General features: G+C 51.0%; 2 protein-coding genes across 2 annotated transcripts in view; one reads left to right on the top strand and one right to left on the bottom strand.

Moving 5' to 3' along the window:
• MED12L (mediator complex subunit 12 like) overlaps window positions 1-22,440 on the bottom strand; it is a 132,244-nt gene that overhangs the window by 57,001 nt on the left and 52,803 nt on the right. The gene's annotated exons all lie outside the window — the stretch shown is intronic.
• On the top strand, window positions 10,393-12,721 carry GPR87 (G protein-coupled receptor 87). The gene is made up of 2 exons (XM_026854764.1): window positions 10,393-10,426; window positions 11,685-12,721. The coding sequence occupies exons 1-2, from the start codon at window positions 10,393-10,395 to the stop codon at window positions 12,719-12,721; spliced, it is 1,071 nt and encodes a 356-aa protein (XP_026710565.1).

Below are 22,440 nucleotides of genomic sequence, written 5' to 3'. Positions count from 1 at the left end.
GCGTGCCTACTGTAGTTTGAAGATTCACCCTGGAGGAGTCTGAGGCGTTCGAGATGCAGCTCAGAGACAAGCGGAAGGCGACAATGGTGACAGGTAAGTGATCTCTGACCACCTGAAAGGCGATTGATAAGTTGTTCTGTGAATCCTCTTGCTCTTAATCACCCTCAAGTGAAAAGAAAATAGGAATTAAGATACAGTTGTTGAAAGCCAGACTTGGAACCAACAACCGAGTATCAGATCAACTGAAATTGTGAAAAGTTCTCAAAACAGCACAACTTTACTGACATCGTATTCATTCACTAAACGTTATGCGTTATCTTTTTTCCAATGGCAAAAAAAAAGGTTTTCTACTAATCATTCCTTCTGAGAGATGAGTCGAAGTGCAGGAGGGTTCATGGTTTCAGTAACTTACTTCCTGAGAGAGCTGAATTCATATCAAGTAAGATTCAGTATCTAAAACATCTGAAATCGGTATAGAAGGTTTGTACTGTATTCCTTTGCACCTCTATCAGCAAAGGAAAGCAAACTTGAATTCTCTATATTATATAGAATAAAGGTTCTCTTCCTTCATACTTCACTCAGATCATGTTAAAACTTGTCAGGTTCACTGGAAAAACCACATAGCTCTGAACAAGCAACTTACAAACTATATGTCTGATTAGTCTCAAAGTTTGGGAAATATATAAGGTGTTTTCAAAAACCTCTGTCATTTAAGGAGTATTTTCAATGGAAAAGGTTAATCTTAGTTACGAAAAACTGGGAGTAGCAGTGCAATTAAAGCTTTTGTATGTTAAAAAATGACTTGCCATTTGCGCGTTACAGGGACTGTAGGCATCTGCCTCCTCGTTATGTGTGCTTGGGCTGGAAACTCTGGTAGCGTTCCACACTTTTTTTCCATCTTTTTAAAGAAGATTTTGCAATCTTCTTTAAAAAAGGGAAACCAGGAACCTCGGGCAGGCCTTCAGCTGATGTCACTGATCCACGCCCAGCAGTGCAGGCCCTGGACCCCAGGGAAGCCGCCAGCATTTCTCTGGCCACGAGCCCCTCGCTCTCGGGGTGGGCACCTGCCAGCGCTCTCCCCCTACCCTGCCCCGGGGACAGGGTGCTGGTGGAACTGGGGGACAACCCCCCGCAGGGCAGGACGCGTCTCAGCTCTTGCAGGAGGGAGAGGAGAGCAGGGGAGTGAGGCTGAAGGGCAAGCAGGGACCTTCAGAAATTTGCACTGGGGGCGTGTGAGAAAAAAGCAGCAAATTTTGAGCCTTACAGCCGCCAGTTCCTCCTCCCTCCCTCCCTCCCCGCGGAGGGCTGCCTTTCCCAGCTCAGCCCTGCTGTCTCACCCTCGTCACCCTCCCTCGCTGCCGGGGCCCCCCCGGGGCAGGGAGGGAGCGGGGAGACCAGCTCGCCCAGCACCTGCACCCCGCAGCCCGCCGAGCGCCAGGTGCTGCAGCATCGGGAGCAGAGGCCGGGCAGACGGGCCGCCAGCAGCGGGCCCCAGCCCGGGGTTCCTCCGACACCCTCCGCCCTGCGGAGGCCAGATGCTGGCTCTCAACCGGGGAGCACCTACTCCAGGTGCTGCACCTCGCCCTGGATGAGATTTATCCAGGAACAACTGAAGGGGAAGCTCCTTCTCTATGGGTGACAAGTCCCTTGTCACCTCCACACAGCGACGTTCAGCAGGACCTCCTCTTCCAGCAGCTCAGCACTAGGAAAAGCCAGCCAAGACACCCGCAGGAAGGCTGTAGCACTGAACTTGAACTGTGCAGTATTTACTAAAGGTTTGGAACGGAGGGAAAACATGCCTGACATAAACCAAGAGCTACAGAGCCACCCTACTGCTGCCAGCTACCAGGGCTCTGTAGGAAACCAGCCTTCGAGAGGCACCAACGCTGCTGCCAGCAAAGCACCAGAGGAAGTTGGCAACACTCATTCCCACTCTTAACCCTTCACAACATGAAAAATTACCATACCAACTTTAAAAAAAAATGGAAAAAAAAAAGTAATCACACCCTCAATTATCAAAAGTAAGTTTCCACATGGGACTAACACTGGACTTGACACGGATACTCCAAGAAACACTACTTCTTGGTTTGTCTCGGGAAAGCATCAGTGACATATCAAAGTGACAACTGACAACGGGCAGCACAAATGGGGCTTTGATCGCTTTCACTGCCACTGCACAAGGGTCAGCCCGAGCAGGGGGGCAGAGGGCAGAGCTCTCCGCAGCCGGCAGCCTGACGCCCTGCCCAGGATCCGCAGTCTGGCCGTTTCCGAGAACAGCGGCCGGAGCAGGAACTCGTCTGAACTTCTCCAGTCGCACCCCAAAATCCCCATGTCCTTTTCCTTCCTCTTTGAAATGGTGGTGTTGCTGCAAGTACCTAACATGGTGAGCTGTGCTGCAGCAGTATATACCGGAGCACAAAAACCCCAGCTGACAACAGCAGATAAGGATTTTCTTGTCCTTTTGCAACGTGAAGTCGAATTGCATATAAAAAAATCAATAGAAACTGTTTCAATGAAAAGTAAAACATCTAAAAGTGATACTGGAATTACTTAAAAGTTTAAAATGTACTATCTACATGCACAGACCAATAATAATTATTTTTCCCCACGAGATATTTTTCCACAGAATCCCCTGTAGCATTTAAGAGATGCGACAGATGCACAACAGCCAGAGCCACAGTGGATGAAGGTGCGGTGTGATCAATCGCACACCTTCGTCTTCTCCTTTGTGACCCAGACAAAACCTTGTCTGTTTTTAAAGTTTCATTACGAGCGTTTTAACTATATGCTTTTCATTGCATAATACCAACAATCAAACCTAAAAGCTGGTTATTTTCAGTAAAAAGCTCTGGCAAATCCAGCCGGGCACCCGCACGAGCTCCGCCTGCCAGCTCCTCTGGAAGCAGCTCAAGACCACCCAAGCGCCACACGCTCAAACTTCATAAACAGATTTTGCTTTTTAGTTGCCCAAACTCCGGCGTTCATAAAATCCTAAATTTAAAAGACAATGACTTCAGGATAGCGAAGCACACTGGGAAAGCACGGAACAGCCTATGGAATTGAAGGTGATTATTTGACAAAGATTTCCACGCTGCCCGTTGTGCCAAGAACAGCGCCCACGAAAACACAATCAGAACAGGAACGGGGAGGCTGGGAGAGCAGCTTGTGAAGGGACTAAGGGAGGGAAAAGCTGAAGTGATTCCGGAGGAATACACATCAATGTGAGCCTGCTGCTGCCCTCCCCTCCTAGAAGAAAAGTGACCTGGTGAGAGATTAAAACTGCACAAGACCAGTAGTCCAGTGGGGTGGAAACGGGACAAACTTTTCCAAGGACACCAAACGGGGAGAAGCGGCTGACACCCCAGGGGTCGCGCTGCCACTCAGAGGGACCTGGGGCTGGGGAAGGCCCAAAGGAGCCTCACAAGGTTCATTGAGGAGAAGCACAAAGTCCTGCCCGGGGGAGGAAGAGCCCCCGCGCCGGGACGTGCTGGGGCACGGGGCAGCCCCGCAGAGAAGGGCCCCGTGGACCAGCTGAAGGCGAGTCAGCAGCAGGTCCCTGCAGCACAGGCGGCCAACAGCCTCTGGGCTGCGCGGGGAAACCGGTGTGAGAGACACGGGCAGGCAGGGCACGGGAGGGACCCCCCCTCCCCGCTCAGCACTGCCAGGGCACGGCCACCAGGCTCCCCAGTACAGGAGAGACAGCGACATAGTGGAGCCAGCACAGGGCGCGTACTGGAGGAACTGATGTACGGGGGGGCTGAGAGAGCTGGGACTGTTCAGCCTGCAAAGAGGCAGCTCAGGGGGACCTATCGGTGTGTACAAACACCTGCAGGGAGGGTGCAAAGGGGACGGAGCCAGGCCCCTGTCAGGCGGCCGGTGCCGGGACGGGAAGCAGCGGGCACACACGGCCACGCAGGAGGGTCCCTCTCAACACAGGGCTTGTTTGGTGCTGGCGGCATTTTGGATTTTGTTTTTTTTTATTACTGTGAGGCTGTTCAAGCCCTGGAAGGGGTTTCCCAGAGAGGTTGTGGTCTCCATCCTTGGAGACACCCCCTGCCTGGTCAGCCACAATCCCAGGCAGCCAAGCTGCAGCTGCTGCTGCTCCAAGCCGGGGGCCGGAGCTGAGGAACAACCTGCCAAAGGCAGTGTCAGGGAGGAGCTGGACAGGCTGCGGGGGGCACTAACCGGGCAGCAGTGCTGGGGGGAGGCCAGGACCCTGCTGCTGCCCCCACACCAACCCCCCCGAGAGCGCTGCGCAGGGAGGCTGCACCCCGCAGGGCACCATCGTACTGGGGCTTCAGAGGAGGCAGCTCTGTAGGGTCTCAGTCCAGCTCCTGTAGGTTTTGTGCAACCAGAAACAACTATCGGCAGCATCTTCTAGAAAGAAGTAAAGGAAACATTCTGGAGTTAATCTTTTCCTCCTGTTTAGAGGCTGCCATACTGAGAAAACATTCATTATCCCAACTCTGCCAACCATTGCATTGTGCTCTCTTCTTTTTTTCTGTTTAAAAAAAAAAAAAAGCAAGCCATTGCAACACATGGCTCCTCTTCCACCACCAACGGCCATTCACCTGCTGCCCAACACGACACCATTTGTGTTGGCAGCTCCCTAACCCTCTGCACAGAAGCAGCTGCAGCCGGAAGGAGCGGTACCCCCGCGATGCGCTGCTTTTGGAAGGGCAGAGAGCAGAGGGCAGAGCACATACCCCGGCGCCCACAGTGAGCGTGTGACAGGGGTTTCTGCTTTCTGGTCATGAAAAATGCACGTGCTTGTCGTTAACACAAGAAAGGACCGGAAAGCATTTCTTCAGCATCGCTTAGGAACTACGATGCAGATTCAAGAGGAAAGAGAATTTGTGCATTTTTAGGTTCTGTAAATAAGCTTAAAAAATAAACAGCCTTACAGGAATGATTAACAATATTTACTAGATTTTGTAACCTCTGCACAGAAATTAATCCATGAACTTGTAATGAGGAACCGTTAAAAAGACAGAAAAAAGAGAAAACTGGACAGTTTAGGCAGCAGCCCGACCAGGTCTCATGTCAGAGCTATCCCACACAGGGGAAAATAAAGGCTCAGAATCATTCACTTGAAACGAGAAAAAAAAAAATTATTACATTTGGACGGTATGTTCCAAAAGTGACTTTGAAAAAATTAGAAATGTCCAAATAGTGTTTTTTTCGAAAGTGAAGAAATCATGTTATCCTAAGGGCATATTCCCCCCAAACTGAGAATTTTCTCTATTAAGCAGCATTATTTCATGCTCGCTGCAGCACTCTGCTACCCCCAGCCCAGGCTGTCCTGCAGCTGTACAACGCCCGCGCGAGGGGGCAAAGCGAAGGGAGGCTCAGGCGGAAGCAGGGCAGGGCCTGCCGGGAAGGTGTGAAGGAGCACGCTCGGCTGGTTCCCCAGGCGCGGGCACGGGAACCCGGCGGTGCTTGTGCCTGCCACGGAGAAGGGCCCAGGAAAGACCAAACCCCCACCGGCCACAAGCGGCGACGTGCGGGCAGCGCTGCAGGTTCCAGCAGGGCCCAGAACGGAACAGAACGCTTGTCTCGGGGACCCCTCCCGGGGAAGGGACCCCCGTGCGCAGCGTGCCACGTACCGACAGCGAGGGCCTCCCGGGACGAAGGCAGACGGAAGCAGCCGCAGCACAGCCTGCCTGGGGCCAGGACAGAGAGGAGAGCGAGCCTGGAATCGAGGGGGAAGTTTAAGGAGGAACCTGAAAACCAAGCAGGGGGTTTTGTACTAGATACTGAAGCAGACAAGTTTTCTGAGCAGAGGCAGCGGTTCCTGTTTTCAGCTCTGACTAAACAGACAAGCGCCATAACCCACAGCTGAAGACAGTTATACCCGGTTCTTCTTCGCAGCGCCCCCACGGTTCAGTGGGTTAGGCACGGCAGCGATACCGGGAACCAGCACCCCCTGCCCGCCCCTCCGCCACACTCCCCGGGAGCCCAGGGCACAGAGCCTGGCTGGGGGCTCTTTCACCCCCCGCTGAAGCACTTCGAGCAGCCGACACGTGCTGCTCCACACGCGGGGGGCCGCTCCACCACGGCAGCAGAGCGTGGGAAGGACACGGCAAGGACAAGGGCAAGGACAGTTTGACCACCTGCACAGTAAAAAAAAAAGCGTTTTCTTGCACAGATGTGATTTCTGAAGTCTCCACCAGTGCTGGCCAGGGGGGTCCCCGAGAAGGAGCGAGCTGGGCTCCCCCCGCCAGGCAGCCAGGCAGGCCCTGGGAGCCCAAGTGCTGGTGGAAGCCCCCCAGCCCCGGCAGCCCCTCGGCAGAGGAAAGGTGCCGGGAGCCGGTCACCAAGCGGCTGCGGTCCCACAGCGCACAGGCGCCGGGGCTGACACAAACCCTGGCGTGATGCCGCTCACCACACGGCACCTCCGGGCACAGCTGGCACACGGCACGGCTCCCGGGACAGCGACGGGACAGCTAGAAAAATACAGAAAGTAAGGAAGCGTGCAAGGCACGAGGGAGTAAGAGGCGAATACTCACTCGGTGTAGGTACAAACTCCAACAGGAATATCAAGTTATTCCACTGTGCACTAACAGGACATTAATATATGCTTTAGCAAAAGGGAGATGGACAGATTTTAGCAGAGGCCTCCGAGGAAGGAAAAGGTGGTAGTGTCCTAGTTACTGGGATCGGGCTCTCAGTGAACAAGCAAAGCACTAAGGAAGATCAGTGGGTGCAAGCAGGGAAAACCAGAACATGAAGACTTGCCAAGGGCAGGAGTGGACTGAAATAAAGAGGAGAGCAGGAACGCGGGCCCCCCTGCATCCACCTCTCGCAGGAGCTTTATGCACATGTACACTTACCCTGCAGCCTACACCAATGCTCTTCTCCCCTAAACGTTTACAGATAACTCAGTGATTTGGTTCTGATGGGCAACAGAAAACAACATAATTCCAGCCAGCCAATGGCAAATTCAATAAACTGGCTCACACTTGTATTGTTTACGTTACCTCTGTCATTTACCAAACTTTATGGTAATGCAGATCAACTGGCAAGAAGCCCCACATCCAAAAGTTATGTGCTCAAATTAAAAAAAAAAACACTTAAAACTCTGCAGCCCCATGACCTAGAATACCTAGTCTAGATCACAGAGAATTTTCTCATTTTTAAGAAGTTGTAAGATGAAAAAAGAGTGATTAAATTTAAGGATATAGAATTTCTTTACACAGTGAAGCAACTTAAAGCCTTAGTCATTAGAAAAACCATACAGTCATTCCCTACTCGTATGACACAAGTCTGCCATGCAGCCTATTATTTCATTTCTCATCCGAGGTTCTATCAGTCACGCATATAAACCAGTCAGTCAACATCAGCAGCAGCAGATTACCTCACCTGTGAAACAGTACGTACTTAACTTGTATTTAATGCAGCTGACAGCCTTCAGGGGAATGATAGAAAAAACCCAGCCGACCAAGTGTATAAACGACAAGAAGTAAAAAGCATTCTGGTTTAAAAAGCTGCTTGAATAAAGGAGCAGCTCCGAGTGCATCTTCAAAACCATCCAAGAAGAATATATTTATATGGAAGAATGAGGCAGCTGGTTAGGATGAAGTTGGTCAGAAGAAAAGTGGCCGGAGAACTGGACACGGAGTGGAGAACCAGCCTTGCCCAGCACAGAAATACCACATTTACACAAGTAAAAAAGCCACTGTCAGAGCATGTAGTCAGTGAACAATTATAAAATACCTTAAAATACTCTTTAAAGAGAAGGCAGACGCATCTCCCATTCCAAGAGAACACATGGAAAAGGGTGACTTCTCCAAACGTGATAACCTCTTCCAGCTCCTAGAATCTTTGTCATAAAAGATGAGGCTTCTGCAGCACAGGGATGTGCCAGATTTGACTCAGCGAGCCTTGCTCACCCCCAGCACGTAAACCATGATGCTGCACTGCTCCAAGTGCTCGCCCACCGCGGCAGCCCTTGGCCTGCTGCACTCAGGTGGGAAGCTCTGGACACGCCTTTGCCCTGGTGAGCCTGGGCAGGATCACCTCTGTACCCCAAAGTTGTCACAGGACCAGCTCTGCGCAGCAGCAGCCACCCTCCCTGCACTTCTCTGCTGCTCTGCACAAACCTGTGCAAGACTTTAAATCTTAAACTACAGCAGCGTAAGGGACAGTCTTCAGCGTGTAATTAGGGCAGTCCTCAGCAGGTGCTGTCTCTAACCCGCACCCCAGTGCTCACCAAAGCCTCTCGCTGTGCCAGCAAGGCAGGACACAGAGCGCTGCTCGTGCCATTTGGCTGCCCCACTTTGCAGCTGGGAAGAGTTTGCTGCTTTCCAATTCCAACCCACGCTCTGCTGGGATTGGTTCAGAAGATGTTCTGACACTAAAACCATCAGGAATAAGATGTTGGGGAGCCATCCACTCCGAGGCCTGACTGAACAACAGGCACTCCCAGTACAGCTCCCGGGTGAGCTGGGTTTCCCCGGGCCAGGAGCGCATGGTCACACCTCCATGGCCAGGGAGTCGATGTGGCAGGGAGCCCCAGGCCAGAACTCTGGGCAGCAATGGGCACACCCGCGCGGGATTTGCAAAAAGCAAGAGATGGGGGACACTGCTGCTCCTGCCCCCCTGCAGCACCATGCCACGCTGCCTCTAGAAGCCAGCGGCGAGTGGCCGGGTGCCTCAGTGAGCCTCAGGGATGGAGGCGCTGCAGGGCAAGTGTGGGAGCAGGGCTGGTACTATCGAACCCCAAGAGGCACCAGCCTGGTGAGAGACTGGGGTGCAGCACATTCCATGGGGAGGCAAGAACCATGCCCGGCCGGCCAGAGCCTCCTGTGAGGGTGATTTAGCCATTTCCAGCCCAAGGGGCTGCAGTCCACCCTCGGTTGTTCCCAGCTGTAAAACAAGAGGCAAAATCCCAAGACTCAGCCCAGTGGATTCGAGTAACAGCACCAGGAAACAAGACACCACTCACGGAGGAAGGAAGATGAATTTTGATCCACGCTGAATAGGAGCCGGAGAGCCTTAAGGATGCTGTGGTGGCCCATCGCCGCTGACAGTACAGCCCAGGATGCCGATGGGAATGGGATCCCTGTGAGCCGGAGGACAGCAAGGCCAAGACCCCCACAGCCAGGGAGCCCTCACACCGGCAGAGACCGGCCACCGGCTTCTGATGTCAAACAAGAGCCAGAACCCGGGGAGAGCGCAGGGGCTGTCTGCGCGGGAAGAGGCACCACAGACACGACCCGCTGTGGTCCAGCCGTACGGTCTCGCACTGACAACAGCCACCTGCGAGGGCAGAGGCAGAGGTGCAGAAAGGAAGGTGCAACCCCCTGCTGAGTGCCCGGCAGCACCCGCTGAGTCCCCCAGCACAGCTCGACCCTGCTCCGTGCAGCTCCGCGGCGCTCCCCAGGGCCACGGCACACGGGGGGCAGCAGCTGTGCTGCCTCCAGTCCCCCCCGGCAGGGCACTGAGGATCCGGGAGAGCAGGGAGCTTTAGGGGACCGGGACCAGGAACTACACAGACTTAAAAGGGACTCTGAAAAATCAGGGAAATAAACATCTTATTTGCGTAAGAAGATAGATATGCATCTTTTCATAAAATCACATATTCTTTTGATCTCAGTGCCTTCTGGGCAAAAAAGGATAACTGCAAGTTATGAACAGCAAACAGGTAATAGGGTGCTGCTTCTCAGAACAAAACAAAATATCCAAAATACCCCTGACAAGCTCATTATGGACCCCATCATTATCAGAGCAAACAATACCAGACAAGAAGCCAAACTAATAAAAAGCTTAAAATATCAAATTTTTTACTGAGGGTTTAAAATGTAATGATTTGTTTTACTGCCATCTAGTGACAAGTAGCGCAGTTCATAACAGCGCGGTAAGCGTGAGAAACGCAGGCAGGGAGCTCGTATCCGAGGCTCCTGAGAGGGAAGGCACTGGTACAGGAGCACCAAGTCACAAAGTGGCCACAGAGACGTTCAGGCTGGAAACTAGAATAATGTTGCTAAATACTATAACAACAAAGCTCCAGCACAGCCTGTTAGCAAGGTGGAGAAAGGGAAATAGTTTTAACAGTGAAACTGGTAGGCTCATGCAAAGGACCGCGGCAGGACGGCCTGGAGCGACGCAGCGGGCCCCGCTGCAGGTGAGGGGGGGGCACCACAGCCCCCGGCCGCAGCCAGAGAGCAGCCACCAGCGGCCTCAGCCCTTCACCGGGCATCCCGGAGGACGCTCACTGCGCAGAGCTCCTCTCCATGCCGGGGTGGGGTCTTCTGTTTTGCTTTGGGTTTAATTCCCATTTATTTCCCCCAGAACGTAATGCTGGCACAGCCCACGCCACGTCCTGGATCTACGGCTGCCAGTGGGACTCCTGAAAAGCGTTTCAGCTGAAAACCTACAGCAACACAAAGGATGGGGTACAATCTGTCTTACGGAAAACTGCCAGGTAAACTACTGCTGGAAATTCAAGTGACTGAGAAGTGTTTATCATATTACTGTCAGCTCCTACCAACAGGTTAAAGAAATAAGTCACTTCAGAAAGGGCTGTCTGAGTGCTGCCAAGGGCTGCCCCTGCACGTGTCACTCCCGCCCGGCTCATCACACCAGCCCAGTTCAGAGGAGAAACAACACGAAATACAAATGTGCTATAGTTTCATGAGAGAATTTCTAAGACCAAAGTTTTTTCACAAACATTTACACATGAAATCTTAAAATTCCCAGAGGCTGGGATTTTTAAATACGTTTAAGTAAGCTAAGTTTCAAAGCAGTGTTTTAATAGGCCCAGAGAGGCTCTCCAGAGCCCTCTCTTAATAAACTGAACATTTCTGCTCTCAAGTTGAGTCCTGTCAGGACAGCAAGAGCTGACAGCCTGTCGCTCCGACCCACAGCTCGTTCCCATGTGCTGGCACGCAGCTGCACTTGCCCGCAGCCCCCCGCGATCCCAGTGGCAGCCCCGCAGACCTCGGCCCAAGACGGGGAGCGCCCAGCTCCAGCGCACAGGGGGAGGACTAAGGGAACACAATCCCTCACGAGCCGGATCCCCTGGTTCTCTCCCCAGGGAATTTCCAGGCTGTTTACCCTCTACAAACACTGCAAAAACGTTCACTAGCGCAGCCCCGCGCTGCCGCACGGCTGCCCAGGCCCTGCTGCTCCCCGCACCCCAGCGCTGCTCGGGCAGCTGGTGCCACCCAGAGCCCCCCAGGCGCTGCGCAGCACAGCCCGGCCGGCTCTGCCCCGACCCCCCGCACGCTGCAACCCCGACGGCTCCGTCCCACGGCCCAAACTCCCGGGGTGCTCAGCCACAGCCGGGCCGGGCCTCTGCCCTCGCCACGCTGCTCCCACGCACCACGCCGGGCTCTGGTCCCGCAGCGCAGGCAGCAGCACGGGCAGGCAGGGAGATGGCAGCCTCGGGAACATATATCCCAGCCCATCCCACGTTTTTTTCCTGTGAAACTCTTTGCAGAAGCGCCTCTGTATTTCAGCAGGGGACACAGAGAGGCCAGCAAGCCACCGGCACAACTACTGTGACACGTGCAATACTTAGCAGCACTGCTTTAAACTTAGGTTTTCCGGGCTGGCTAATGCAAGCAGCCTCCAGACTTGCCCAGAGACGGGACATTTTCTGGAGGACAGTTCTAAAATGGCTCCACTTGTAAAACTCTACAAACATACCTTAAACTTGTTGTTGTCCCTCATTCCCACAGATGAGCGGCTGAGCCAAGCCAACAGTACCTCACCCAACTCCACAGCAGGCTTACTCGGGAACTCCACGCACAACGAGTTCACCACCATCGTCCTGCCTGTGCTTTACCTCATCATCTTCCTGGCGAGCATCTTGCTGAATGGCCTAGCGGTGTGGATTTTTTTCCACATCAGAAATAAAACGAGTTTTATATTTTACCTCAAGAACATCGTGGTTGCAGACCTGCTCATGACACTGACGTTCCCATTCAAGATAATCCAGGACTCACAGCTGGGACCGTGGCACTTCAACTCTTTCCTGTGCCGCTACACCACGGTTCTGTTTTACACAAACATGTACACCACGATTGTGTTCCTCGGACTCATCAGCATCGACCGCTACCTGAAAGTGGTGAAGCCTTTTGGAGACTCCAGGATGTACAGCATCACCTTCACCAAGATCTTATCTGCCTGCGTTTGGGTTGTTATGGCCTTCCTGGCTCTGCCGAACCTGATCCTTACCAACGGGTACCCCACAAAGAAGAACATCGACGACTGCCTCAAGCTCAAGTCTCCCTTGGGGGTCAAGTGGCACACAGCCGTCGTTTACATCAACACCTGCACATTCGTAGTGGTGCTGATAGTACTGATAGGATGTTATATTGCCATATCCAGGTACATTTATAAGTCCAGCAAACAATTTATTAGCTCATCGAGCAGGAAGCGAAAGCATAATCAAAGTATAAGGGTGGTTGTGGCTGTATTTTTCACCTGCTTTCTGCCATACCATCTGTGCAGAATACCCTTCACTTTTAGCCACCTAGATAAAATTTTAGATGACTCTGCACATAAAATCTTATATTACTGTAAGGAAATGACACTCTTTCTGTCCGCATGTAATGTCTGTCTGGATCCAATAATTTACTTTTTCATGTGTAGATCATTCTCACGAAGGCTGTTCAGAAAATCAAACATGAGAACCCGGAGTGAGAGTATTAGATCACTTCAGAGCGTCAGACGATCAGAAGTGCGCATATACCACGAGTACACTGACGTCTGAAGTCAGCCGCACAGAGACTTTGGCTAACCTGTGAGAATGTTTGTATATCATGTAAATAAAACCCATCCTTGAGTATCTGACCATGGAAATGCGCAGACATGTACAGCTTTCCCTTTCAGCTTACATCCATCACCAAATTTAAAAGCTTAAATCCACACAGAGATTAGTTCACTTCAGAGGGGTTTTGGGGTTGTTCTGGTTGCTTGGTTGTTATTTTTCTAAAGGCCAGGAGAGGCTCAGAAAGCAACCCGGAGCTCCAAGAGGCTCCAGCTGGCATGGACAAGCTCTGGCCTCGGAGCAGGAGCCGATGAGAGGAGTCAGCACCCCTGGGGCCCGGCAGGGGCTCGCAGCAGGGGAAGGAGCAGGAGGAGGGAGGGGGCAGATGGTCCTGCAGGGACCCCTCGCTGTGTCTGTGAGGCTCCAGCCACAGGAATGGCGCTTTGCCACCGGCCGACAGCGTCTCGGCTGTTCCGCTTGGAGTCTGTGGTGCCGGCAGCACCACCTCACCCACAGGTCAAACCTGCCAAAGTGCTTCTCACCCCTTCCAAAATATCAAACGTTAAAATCTCAAACACAACCCTAGTTTAAGCCTCTTCTCAAAAAGAAAAAAAAAGAAATGAAGAAAAAGACTGTTAAAACAGCTTTTAATTTCCATTAATCTGATTCTAAGTGAAGACACATCAAAAAATGTCCCTCAACAGACTCGCATGTGACGACTGAGCAATCAGCACCAAACTGGAAATTCAGTCTCCCAACACTTCCTATGCCTGCTTAATACAACAGGAATATGAGTTAAAGCACTAGGGATTTTTTGTTCAAAATTATTTGTAACTTCAGCTTCTTTCAATTGGAAACTACAATTGTGTTCAATAAGCAGGTGAAATTCATTTCTGGAGAGCAGTTCAGGCAATACCTTCAGGCTATTAGTTTACACTGCAGTACATGCAACCAGAGCCGAGGAAATAGTAAAGGCAAGCACCTAAAATCAAGGCAAGAAGAAAGGAATAATAAAAGACCAACAAAGCAGCTGCTGCGCGAGAAACTGTTAACTGACTAGTACCTTATTTAAAAGAAAAAAGCAAGTCCTGGAGAGTCCCCACCAGGGCTGGTACTGACTGGGACACCTCAAGTCATTACTGAGACTCTGGCAGCTTCGCTCCACGCGAGCAGCCGGCAGCACTCCAGATTTATTTATAACCAGGGCAGACAAAACTAAAACAGGTCGCAGAAACATTCCGCGGTGGTTTTGCACCAGCGGAGCGGGGCAGGGGCACCCACGCCGAGAGGGTGGCAAGAGCCACGCAGGGTCCAAGGCTGCTGCAGCAGCTCCTCCGCCCCGCAGCGCGGCGTGGGCACCTCTGGGGTGAGGCAGAGGCAAGGACAAGTTCCTCCTCAGGGGCCACCTGCCCCCGGACGGCGAGGGCACCTGCCCCGGGCGCCTCTGGAGCCCAGAGCTGCTCGTCCAGGGGTGGCAGCGGGAAGGCAGGGACAGGGCGAGCACAGGCTGCCCAGGGACGGGCTCCCGGGGGCCAGGAGAAGGGTTTGCAGAGGGGCAGGGAGGTGGGGAACTGTCCCCCCAGGGGCGTGAATTTGGCTGCCCAAGATCCCCCCGAATTCGTAGCGTTTCAGGGACAGGCACAGCCCCGGCACCTCCAGCCCTCGCCCACAACCTGCCAGAGCAGAGCAGATCCTCGGCCACGCAAGGCTACAGGGACGTGTTTAGATTTAATCCTGGAAAGGGAACAACGCTTATGTGAATCACGTTGTCCTGTACTTCACCGGGGATTAAATCAGATTTGTTTAAGCAAAAGCTGCTGGTACAAAAAAATAAACAGCCCACTTAAAAAATGCAGATTTGTAAGGAGCTGACAGGAGTTCTGAGCAATCCATTTCTACAGGCACCTTCTGCAGTGTAGTGCGAGTGAACAAACAGAAGATGGCAACAGTCCATCATCAAGTGCCTTTATCATGTAAGGACTTCCCTTTTAATATAAGAAAAAAATGGTTTGATAAGAAAATCCTGGAAACGCAACATTCAAATATCAAATTACTGCATGAGAACACCTTTGATCAAGCTTTCTACTGAAACAAGGGTGGGTTTCTTCCTTTTTTTAACACTGTTAGTTTAGATTCTGGTTTATGCATCATGAAAAAGTTGAAGTGTGAACATTATAATATTTGGATTAATGCAAGTTATTACAAAACTACTTACATTGTTCAAGGGAGATACTTTCTGAACAGGAAAACAAGGTATTTTGGATATTTACCCTACTTTAAAAATATTGTAAATGGCTAAAATACCACAGAATAAACCCTCTTTTCCAACCAGCTCTGTAGAAATCTACGTTCACACACAACCTCAAAGACTAGTCTGTGATAAAATTTTCCCTTTTGTACTCTTTGGGGTCCACGCACATAGAAAACCGCATTAAGAGAACCATTCTGGGACTGGGCTGCATAGTTTAAATCCTCCTAAGCACCAAATTCAATGCGTGCTGGGTTGGTCCTGTGAAACGGCAATATTTAGGATCAGTTATGTACACACTGACATTAATAACCAACGACTCACTCTCTTATTAGGTCTTATATGGTTAAAGAAAGCCCAGACGGAGTGCTGCTGGTCTCCCTTTCACGACACAAGTAGTAGTAAATCACAGGAGGGTTTCTGGCTTCTTAAACTGTGCTCGATAATTACTGTGTTAATACACACACACACACACACACACTCCCCTGGTCTCTGCTCTGCAGCTATTCCCCTTTCAGCACCTCTGCAACACCCACAGGAACAGGCAGGCACACACAGCTTGTCTTTTCCACCAAGGCAGATGCTACACAAAATCCCGCAGTACCGAGGTCATTTATTTACGAGCCCACCCCGCGGCCACAACCCCGCTGCAAGGCAGCGGCTCATGCTACTGCACGTTCCCCGAGGTGCTCCGTGGGCTCAGCACACAAGACAGGTGGGTACCGTTGTATTTTTACTTTCTCACAGCCTTCTCCAGTATTAATCTTTTGAGCAGAATTTTTCTGTGTACTGTAAAGCCTACCTGATTTGCCCGACCACCTTCTGTGGTGCAAGAAGGCACGGGGGCCCATGACCACGTCCAGGCGGACGGTGGATTCCGGACCAACTCCAGCAATGCCCGAAGAGCTACCCGAGTGGGAACATCCCTGCGTGCCCCCGGCCAGGGCACAAAGGCCGGGCGAGGCGGTGCAGAGCAGGCGCAGGGCTGAGGACCCTGCCCTCACACAGCCCCCATGCCAACCCGCGAAGCTCAGCCACGGCTGGAAACGTGCCCAGAGGGCCCCGACAGCCCTCCTCGCACACCACACGCCCTCCCTGCAGACATGTGTGCACACACACCATGCTTTCACACTGCCCTGCTTATTTTTTAACTAAAGGGCACATTTACATGGGATTTCCTCCTAGGAGAAACAGTACTGCTGTTCCCTGGTAAGAATTTTATACCAAAAGATCTGTTACCCAAAGCAACTGCACCCGGGGTGATGCCCTCCACAGCCTGGCCTAAAGATGCCCTTTTCCACGGGCCCAAGGAGATAAAGCACCCAGCAGTTTGTGGAAAGTCTGGTCCTAGAGGGGAGCAGCGGGGCAGCTGTAGGAAATCCCACACCAGGAAGGGACACACAGGCCGGCCAGGACGAGCCCTGGCTCTGAAGCCTGACAACTTGGATGCATACAATACTTCACTGTAAAATCACACCAAAATAAGTTTACTTTATCTTGACAGGATGTATCTGTGACAATCCTTCACCACTGGTTTATACATGCAGTTACATATACAACAGTTCTTTGAAGATGCTGTTTGTGAAATAGTTTCCCAGGGCTAAAAATGAATTATAAAAGAATATCCTAGTCCCCAAATACCAGATAACTATATTTAATTCATCTGGATTTGACGGGGAATTTTGGTCCTTAAAAGTTGTTCTTGAAAGAAAAAGATACATGAAAGTTTGTAGGAGAAATCTCAGGCCCTGCTCTATCACTGTCATTTCAGAGCCACGTCAGGACAGAACCGTATGTAAATTTTGGTTGTGCAGCCCGAGACTCCCGTTTCTTGCAGGGCACTGTATGTGAAAGGTGGTCTTCCAGGTGGACGCATAACAGCAGGTCAGACCCAAGAAAGGAAGGAGCACACAATTTGTGAATATTTGTGATTTTTTTTCATTTAGGAAGCCTTGCATGACATTGTAACTCATGCAGCCGTGACTGGGCTCAGTGCTCAGCTCTGCCCCTGGACCCTGCGCCAGCCCGGGTGGCCGAACGGCCGCGCCGCAGCGGTGCCACCCAACACCGCCAAAGGCCTCGCCACGAGCTCTCAGACAGACCCTTGTAAGGCCTCAGAAGGCCACTGACCCACCCATGATGCACAGACAGCAGCCCGTCAGCAAAACAAAACCAGGCCAGAAGTATTCGCCGGCAGCTTTGAGAGGGTGAAAACCAAAATCCAGAAGTCCTGCAATGCTTTTATAATTAGCACGCCTTCTAGCAGGATTATTCTGTAAAAATATTTATCTTGTTCATCCTGCTTTTATCAATTCACAGAGCTTGGCCAAAGATGTAACACGAGTCATGTCTTTCCACATTCAGTAGGGTGGGAAGCGCTGGCTATTTCATTAGAAGGTTCTGATAACAGGACACAGACCTACAAGAAGATTAGGGTCAGAAATGCTGCTTATATATGGCAATGGCTTGGTGACGTAAGAGCCTTCATTTAGAAAAAAGCCAAGTCTGAACCCATCAGCCACATTCCTGTTAGCACAGGCCTCAGAGCTGCCACCCCGACACGCACTTATGCCACCAGACACGTGAAGAACCAAATCACCAGCATCACCAGCCCTTTCAGTCACCAGATACGCTCCGATACACCATCGGTTTTCTCCCATCTCAGCCTACGAATCTGTTTTCTTTGGTTCTGACACACAAGTCCGTCAGCAGGACCATAAAAAAGTTTTCCTTTTATAGGCACAGAGCTCAGAAAAAACTTCAAATTATTTTCTTAATAAAACGATGGCTAGACTAGCAGAGGTGAATTTTGGATTTTGGGGGAAGTAAAAAACTTGTATTGTTAAAGGTAAAATACATTATCAGTTTGTTCTCAAGTAATATACTTTTATGATTTACATCAGGGGTCTTTGGCAATGATGCTCACTGCTCACTTTCTAACCCTTTGGAAACAGGGGCCATATCTTTAGATCTTTAAATACTAAATTTGGCTGGCATTTTGGAAAAATATCCATGTTTACATAACAAAGCAACCCTTTGGTTTGCCCTGCAGCCTACAGTCATTCCAATGGGGTGAAACTATACACAGAGCTGAGACGTCCTCCCCACTCTTTAATCTCTTAATCCTCTGCCCTGGACGACTGGTTACTTCTCTCTGAAGCATGCAAAAGATTATCTGTGCTGCAACATCTAATCCATCACAGAATGGCATCTTATGCTTAAAACCACCAAATTTCTCCTTCTTTTGGTAGTTCACATTCTCATGGAGAGCTGGACACTTCAATCTCTTGCTGGAGGCAGCACTGCGACTGATGTACTTAGTTCTAGTTCAACAATCCTAAACAACTTTTAACCAGGAATGACATTTCAAACCAAAGGGTACAACCACGCCATTAGATAATGCTACAATGACATGAATTCAAAATATAAAGTATGGAAACATCATCCCCAAAGTTGCCCCCCCTTGGGTTCTGCTACCTTTCAGCCCGTTACCATTTTTAAAATAATTTCACCCTGATGGCTGCAAAGCTTGGACTGTCCAGTGAGACCTGCACAACTTTTCAGAGAGAAACCACAGACCAACCACATATTTTAGCACTTTGGCTGGTGTTTGAGATGTCGCTGCCTGCCTAGACCTGACTTCCTTTTCCAGCATTCACTGCCCACTCGTGATCCCCAGAGAGGAAGACCAGTGACACTTGGCTCCTGGTCTGCTGGCGAGCGTTCTGCTCGCGCTGCCCGACCCTCTGCAGCGGCCAGAGCCCGCGGCCACGTCCCCGAGGGAGCAGCACCGAGGGCCGCCAGCCGCAGCCCCCAGCCCCACCGCGGGAGCAGCGCCCAGCACAGCAGGTACGTCCTTCCCCAGCACCAGCTGAACGGGAACGAGCATCCTCTTAACCCGGGCTCAGATCTGCGGCGTGACTGCCTTACGCTAAACTCCCCCCCCAGCTGAAGTCTACTGCCATTACACGCCGGTTGTAAGGTGTCCCTGGTAGCACTGCTTCACCCACAGGGCCTCACCTCTTTCGCTTGTGTCACCCCCTTTCCTGTTGAAAAAGGTAACAAGCTTTGCAAAAAATATGTATGTAAACAAGGTCCTGAGTGTATTGGGGCAATCCAACGTCCTGGTTCCACACACAGCCTGGAGCTCTGGAGGTCTGTACACCAGCGAGGGCTTTACAGTGAGAGCAGGCACCGCTCCTCCTGCCTTCTGATTCTTTTCTTCCTAAGCAGTGACTCCTGACCACCGTAAAAAACAATTTCTGAGTTAATTAGTATATTGGTTTGAGTTAATTCAGCAATTGTATCTATCAGAATATGATCAAGTTTTAACTAACCAAGAGACCAGATTTTGAACAAAAAGTGGGTGTGAGCATATTAAACATGTATGCCTGCTTTACCACCACATCCATACAAAACCACTCGCACAGAAAAGCCGTCTGATAAACTCCCCTGGCAACAGTCTGCTAGAATGCTTTGTTTAGTTCCTATTGTGTTTCAAGTACAGTGTTAGTCATCAGAAGCCCCAAACAATAAACAAAATGGAAAAATAATGCAACAGATAAAAGGGAAGTGAGAGGGAGAAAGGAGATGTCACTAACCAGACTGAACACTGGATGGCTATTTAAAGCCACCAGAACAGCTTTGAACATTTAACATGAAAAGGTGAATTTTGAGGATTGTTTTTAAGCTTTTCCTTCTCTTCCTCAATACATTAAACAAACACACAAAATTATGATCTTCACTCACTATTGAAGGCAAACCCTGCTATCTTTATTTCCTTCTGGGCAATAAATCAGTGAGCATTAGACCACGAGCCTGAGCAGCAGGGTCACACTGCCCACCCAGAGATCCTGCTCAATTTATTTTAAAATACTTCAACTCCCCAGAAATATTTTGCAAAGCACAGAAAACAACCCTTGACTTAGCAAGAATTAAATGGCAAGTTTTGACTTCAACCTGAAGAAATGTCCCCTCCAGAAAGCCTGGACTGAAGATTCAGTCAAAGGCAGGCTGTGGGTATCAGCTCTTCCGTGTTCTCACTCCAGGGATGGAATTATGTTACATAAGTAGAGCCAAACAAAAACCGATCTAAAAACACCTGCAGTTTCAGGGAGTGTTGCTCTGAAAAGCCATGGGACTAGGGACAGTGAGTAGGGACCAACACGAAGCCTGCCCGTGCAGAGGACAGGTGTGGGATGTTCCTTGGAGCATGGGGGCCTGGTCTCCTGTGTCCCTAAAAAGCCAATCAGCTCCCCCCAGCAAAACTGGACCCTCTTAACGGGACCGGTGGAAGCCAACGGCAGGAGCCACCTGCTCACGCTCTCACCAGGAGCCACTCACTAGAATTGATCCACGTAATGTTCCACAGTAGTCACAGGTAGGGTGCTAGCACTGCTTTCTCCAGAGAAACAAAGTCAGTAAAAACTACAGTTGCCTAAACTCACCCCCCATCAAACCCAGAGGCGCTTACTTGCAGAACTCCGTTACACAAAGCTGAAAAACAAGGACAGGCAGCTGAGAAGTAAGAGCCAGCCCTGCCATATGCACAGCACACAAGACAGCCTGCTTCCGACGGTATCAGGGTTGACAAGAGCAAGATGCTTCACTTTCTGTTTCAAAGCATTCTCTGGCTTGGAGGGGGGCGGGGAGCAGCAGGGGGAGGGATGGGAAAGGATATCCAAACAACTAGGATCCAAACGAAGGGATGTAAGTGATGTCCCTACTCCACAACATCAGAGCCCCATTTCTAGGCTGCACAAGAGCAACTCCTGATCGGGTACGAGACCTCAGGAAAGGAACCGAGGGTTAGAAAGCACTGAGAAGGCCTTTTAAGCAAGCTGGAATTTCTCAGGTCAGACTCTCAATTCCAATTGAGCCTTTCAAATAGGGAATAATAAACATGCAATCAAAGCCCAAGCACGCAGTCAAAACTGTCCTACAGGTTGCCTCACCCTGGAGATCAGCTGCAGGTCTGTGCCTCAGCTCGTCCCCGGTGTCAGCGTGCACCGCGGTCACGCTCTGCCCACAAGTATCTAACACACAGGTTCTGTCCCACTGACAAACGAACTCCTGACGGATGACAATGTTCACAGCCAGAGATGACAACTGTGTCACTCTGCTTCAGCACACGCAGAATTGGGAAATCTTTCATGCAGTTCCCATTTACAGCCGTGCAGTCCCAGAGCCTGGTCTTGATACAACTGTGGGGATTCCACATGTGCCTACGCTCCTACCTGACGCAAAGCCAGGGACTAACCATCTACCATGAATAAAAATCAAGAGGTTTCTTGATTGATGAAGAAACACTTTTCTTGGAAGAGGAAGACGTGCCCCCACAGCACTTCAGTTCTGTGCAGCCCCGGAGGCTTAGGGGATCAGGTAACCGGCGGGGCAGGGGCCACTGCGGGGCTGAGAGGATTGCCAGACGCGACATTTCCAGGAAACCTCTGCTTAGTAAAGAGAATTAAAGCACCAGTCTAACAGGTGAATCCCCTGATAGTGCAAGATATTTAACAGACAACAGCTCGGAGTGGCAACAGATAATTTCATGGACTTTCCAATTTGCAGAGCATAGAGTCTGGGTCTGTGGCTCTTACCACTCTAAAAAAGGAAATCAGCAGGCAAAGCATGGAGGAAGCTTACTGTTCTCATCCGTACTAAAAGGACAACAGAATCCCATAGCTGAAAGCTCCTGGAGTTGTTTCCATCAAAAAGGAGAGACAATACACAACTACGTACAGAACTCAGCTGCAACTGTTTCCAACTGCTCGCTCAACAATTGCCCTGAGGAGTGCTGGTTCACCGACAGCACCCCAGGGAGAACCAAGATCCTCCCTTCCACACTCAGATGAAGACACAAGCATGATGCACTTCTCCCTCCAACCAGAGCAGTCAGACTGCACAGAAATCCAGTCCTGAGATGGGACCACGCAGAGGAAAAGGACAGTTCCTGCTGCACTCACCGGGATGGGACGGTCGGGCCTGAGCCCTGCCAGGGCAGGAGCACTGCAAGGGCAGCCTCAGCACTCCGGGTCACTCGCCTGCGCTCACCTCCACCTCAGTTAGCTGGGAGAGGTCCCCTTCCTTTACAGAGCTAAAAATAACAAATTACTGAGTCATTCGGGGACGGAGGCCTAGGAGTGGACTCTAAACCAGCTAACCAGCCCTAGAAGGACCGTTATGCTTCAGAAGAACGTAAAAGAGAAATTGCTCTGTGCTGCAGAGAAGAGCTAGGTGCAGCTCAGGGCACGGCGGGGCATGCCCACCCCTCCTGCGGGAACCAGCACACCCGCAGTGACCTGGAGGGGCTCTAACACTGGTAACACAGAGGTGGCAGAAGAGAACTCTGTTCTCACACACAGAGAGCACGTATCTCACACATTTGGCCGTGCTGAAGCCTAAGAGCCATCTCCAGAAACCCAAGCAATGCTGCTGGCAGGATTCCCACTTCCACAGCACATCACTACCTGCA

Source organism: Athene cunicularia (genome assembly GCF_003259725.1).
Source record: "Athene cunicularia isolate RWA chromosome 9 unlocalized genomic scaffold, athCun1 chr9_part1, whole genome shotgun sequence".
Taxonomy (NCBI): domain Eukaryota; kingdom Metazoa; phylum Chordata; class Aves; order Strigiformes; family Strigidae; genus Athene; species Athene cunicularia.
The sequence above is the reverse complement of the archived record's forward strand: the minus strand, read 5'-3'. Positions and strand labels throughout refer to the sequence as shown.